We start from the raw sequence: 4159 nt of genomic DNA, 5'->3' as shown, positions 1-4159 counted from the left end.
TCATGTGGGGGGGGGGGAGGCGCACACCCCCTGCGCCAAGGACAGAGCCCACCCCAGAAAGGGTGCTGGGGTGCATGTCCCATCTCCCAGACAGCATCCTTCCACCCTGGCCCACTGGAGAGATGGGTGATGGAGACACGGAGAACAAGCCACTCGGTGTTCCCCACAGCCCCACCAGAGCTGCAGATAGTTTCAGGTCTTTACCTCCACCCCTGTTGCGTTGGCCCTGCTCAGTCTCTGTGCATCGCTCAACAGCAATGGACGTAGCTGCTGGTGACCAGCTAATTCCCACCCTGGGGCAATAAATCCCAGACCAGAGGTGCCTAGGTGCCTATTTTGGAGCACATAGGCACCATCTTCGTGTCACAGAGGAGCCATTGGGTGGCACTGCTTCGCTGTGTGGAAGCGTCTACTGGTGCAAGGCCCCGCAGTCCATGACATCACTGAGCACCACAGCAAAATACAACACCATGCAAAAAAGAAAAGTGCGAGACCACTAGCCCAAAAGCCTAAAGTTCTATTCCTAATAGTATATCTATATTTAGCTAAATAATGTCTTTCCTCAAGAAGGATCTTGCAGCACTTTCCTCAGGCCTGCTGACTAGGTACTAAATAAATTAGTGGGGCACAGTATAAAGTTCTAGCATTTCAGGAATGCGCATATCGTATTTTTAACACCAGTGCTCGTTTAATTGGTTTGTGCATTCTAGACCAGATAATCTCCTGATGAAAACCGATACTCACGGGGCTTTATCCACCAACAAAGCTTTTGAGTATTGGCTTTTTTTAAGCTAAATCACTGCACGATGTATTTAATTCCATTTCTAGCTGGAAAGCAGAACTTGAAAACAGCCTGAATGTGCTGGAGCACTGAACATATGTGGGAATTTTATTTTCATAGTTTTTCAGATCTAGTTTTGTTTTCCTGAGACTATCTATGTAATATAAAAGTAACATTGACACTTCTTGGCGTCTCCTCTACGGGACAGAGGAGGGGCATCTGTAGGGAGATCTGGAAGCACTTAAGATTCATCCAAGGCCAAGGACATATCTTTCAGGGTAGGGCTTCTCCAAAGCATCCAGCAGCAGCCTCAATCTTCTCCCACTGCTGAGAAGAACTGTTTTTGAAAGTTATTATCTACAAAACATCCTGGGAAGCAGCTGGGCATGCACTTCAGTCCGTGAGTCAGCCGGTGCCTCCCCTGCTCAACACACAGGGCTACTGCGCATCGTTAAGGGAGACACATTGAGTGTCTGTGACCACTGCAGAGCTGTCTAGAGTCACAGCTCCCCAGAGCTGACGCTTGCTGGAGGCTTGTTGCACAAAATCCTGCAAGTTAATTGGCATGGTGCTTCACAGCATCTCCCGGTGCCCGCTGGTGAGGAGCACAGCCTTGTGACAGGCTAGCTACCAGCCACTTCCTTCACGCCTTGTCATGTCTTCAGGGGTGTTATTTACACATCATGCCTGAAGTATCAAAAGTCATTGGGTTTTTTCCTGTTCTTTGTGTGTAGCGAAGTGTAGGAGTAAACCGGGAAAAGTTAGTTTTGACTTTGGCAGAACACACAGGCGCAAAAAATAGAAAGTGCACTGCATGGCGTTTGAACCACAATCTTTGGCAGGAATAGGGCAGTTTATCTGGGTTGGGAAGCAAAGATAAGTACAACATCGGAGTGAAATTACTGAGGAATTTTTATTATTTGAAGGATTGAATTTTGCCAGGGCACAAATTCAGAACCTCAACCTCTGTTGCTACTGCCATGATGCCTTTTTTGATTACGAACATGCATTTTGGCTTTGTATTTATTTCACATTGGTACTACAGAAGAGCGATGGCTGAGCATCAGCTCAGAGGTAGGACAGCCAGCTGCAGACTGACAGACACCATCGTCCTTTCTTCCCAAGCACCACCTGAGCCAGGCACAGTAAGAAAGGGACAGAATGGGTAGCAACCACAAACTTTAAGCCTGCAGTATTCCACCAGTGAATCTCAGCTCTGTTCTGGAGAGACCAGAGTGAGACAGTAGTTTGGTTTCCACTAGTCATTTGTCAAACTTGGCCTTGCTTATAAAGTTGTCAGTAAAAGGCGGCAATTACAGCGCCTTTTTTTTGTTGATGTTGTTATGTGGATGCCAGGAAGTCCCTGAGTCCAAGGAAGTTGGATAGCAACCAGGAGCCCAGAAAATAAAGGCTTTGGATATCATTACGGAGCTCCTGAGAAATCAATTGACCCCCCAGTATCTTAGGTTTTCTTTTCACAGATGATTGTGGTTTAAAAGCCATGTTTGTTTTTATAGCGGTGGCACTCAACCTTTAGAGTCAAAGAGCTGCTTTGTCACCAAGTAGAGCTGCAAGTGCTCCAAAAACCATAACAATCCTTGTGTGCCTGGGATTTGGTTTGATGTGGCCATGCTTTCCTGGAGAAATGGCAGTGTTGTCAGGGTGCTGCCCAGCCCAAACTGAAGAGGACAACTGCCTGTGCAAAGATGGTGAGAAACACTGAAGGAAACAGCCGGGCTGAATGCCACTGCCACACAGTGCCTGCATTGATGACAAATTTCAGTACACTGCGCCGTCTCAGCAGCACAGGGATATTTATTTCCAAGTTACAGTCGAGGCACATCTATTGCTTTGGAAGCTTTTGACACCCTTTTAGATGCGTACTGCTGAATGAAACAAATCAAAGCAAATGAGGCAGAGAGGGAAAATCCCTTGCTCCTTCTCACTTACCGGTATCAACCAAGAAAACACCGTAGTTGTTATGCAGATCGGAGCTCTCTGGACAATTCTCTATGCCAGCCTTGTAGACCTCCTCCGCTTCCTTAAGCCGTTCCTTAAAAGAGAAGCAGGTTTCTTAGCTGTGGCAGAATGGGTGTCAGCACCATTTGCCGCATACCTGCATTTTGTGACAAGTCTCTCGCTGCATGGGGAGCTTGGGGCGACAACCCACCCCGCCTTATAGCAGACCAAAATTTTAGCCCATGGCATGGATGCAATATAGCTGCCGTCTGGTACCCCAGAGCAATACAGACAGCTTCCCCCATACATTTGCAACTGGAGCTACCTGTGAAACAAAAATAACAGCTGGAAAAGGTGGCTCCTGTGCAACATCAGTGAGCTCCAGCTGGGCATGCACCCAGCTGGGAAACACACAGCAAAAGGGGTCATGTCAGTTCTGCTGAGAAATAGCTGTCATCTGGGAGCAGATATATTTTCATTTATTTGTTTAATGAGCATCTTGCTGACTAACTTTTCCCCTCCAGAGCTCTGCTGTTCATTCCCTAAGCAGCAGGGAAAACACAAGGAACGAAAGCTCGGCATGTGCAATGGCTGGAGGATGGGGAGCTCACGCAGGGGGATGAGAGAAGCGGGAGGAGGATGGGGGCAATGAAAGAGTGGGGAAAATCTGACAGATTCAGATTAAAAACAGGCGTTGTCAATGTGTCAGATGTAGCTCACTGGGATTGATGGGACATGCCACTGCACTGATTCCCAGATATGCTGAGCCCTTACAATTTTGCATAGATTTCAAAGAGGTTTGCTGGTGCTTAGCATTTCTGGAAAATACAGATCTTTTCTTTGGGAACACCCTGCCTATGGAAAGTGTCCCACTGGCTGGTCTCTGTCTAGCCTGAGCTACGGGCAGCCCGGTCCCGAAACAAAACTAAGGTGTCTTGTTTGGATCAAATAGCAACTTAACAAGGTTTCCACTTCCCTCCAGCCAGACAGCACGTGCCCACTGCCTGCATGCTCGCTAGCACAGGTTATCACAGTCTTCCTCCCCATCTAACAGCTTTGCTGCTGGGTGTATTTATGGAGAAGGCCATTAACAGCAGAGGCAAGCACAGTGCAGAGCGGTGTCAGGAAAGCCTCTAGCACCAAAGACGCTTTTTTCAATTCTTCCTCTTCTGTGGAGTGGCACAGCCCTACAGTGACAAACTCCACAGCCTCCTGATGATGCTCAAAAGCGAAATCAGACATCTGAGTCTCCGCCAAGGAAGGCCTGGATCCACCAAGGCAGACCTCCTGCTTGGGAGCTGAATCAACATCGAAAAAAGAGGTCAGTTCGTTCCCAGCTATAGACTCTCCTCTCCTCAAGTGCTGCAAATCCCAGAGTTTCCAGGGCTTTCTCTGGATTTAAAGGGTGTACCTGCTGGC

General features: G+C 47.9%; 1 protein-coding gene across 1 annotated transcript in view; it reads right to left on the bottom strand.

The window, feature by feature from the left end:
- Positions 1-2834, bottom strand: part of LOC104623699 (transmembrane and TPR repeat-containing protein 1-like) — a gene marked incomplete at its 5' end in the record, with an annotated part of 8231 nt that extends 5397 nt beyond the window's left edge. Inside the window, one exon of the mRNA XM_010290867.1 lies at positions 2732-2834. Within this exon, the coding sequence (XP_010289169.1) occupies positions 2732-2834 (103 nt within the window). The remainder of the gene's footprint in view (positions 1-2731) is intronic.
- Positions 2835-4159: the final 1325 nt, after the last annotated feature.

This window comes from Phaethon lepturus, unplaced genomic scaffold (assembly GCF_000687285.1).
Source record: "Phaethon lepturus isolate BGI_N335 unplaced genomic scaffold, ASM68728v1 scaffold15877, whole genome shotgun sequence".
Lineage (NCBI taxonomy): Eukaryota > Metazoa > Chordata > Aves > Phaethontiformes > Phaethontidae > Phaethon > Phaethon lepturus.
This window is presented reverse-complemented; position numbering and strand designations above follow the sequence as displayed.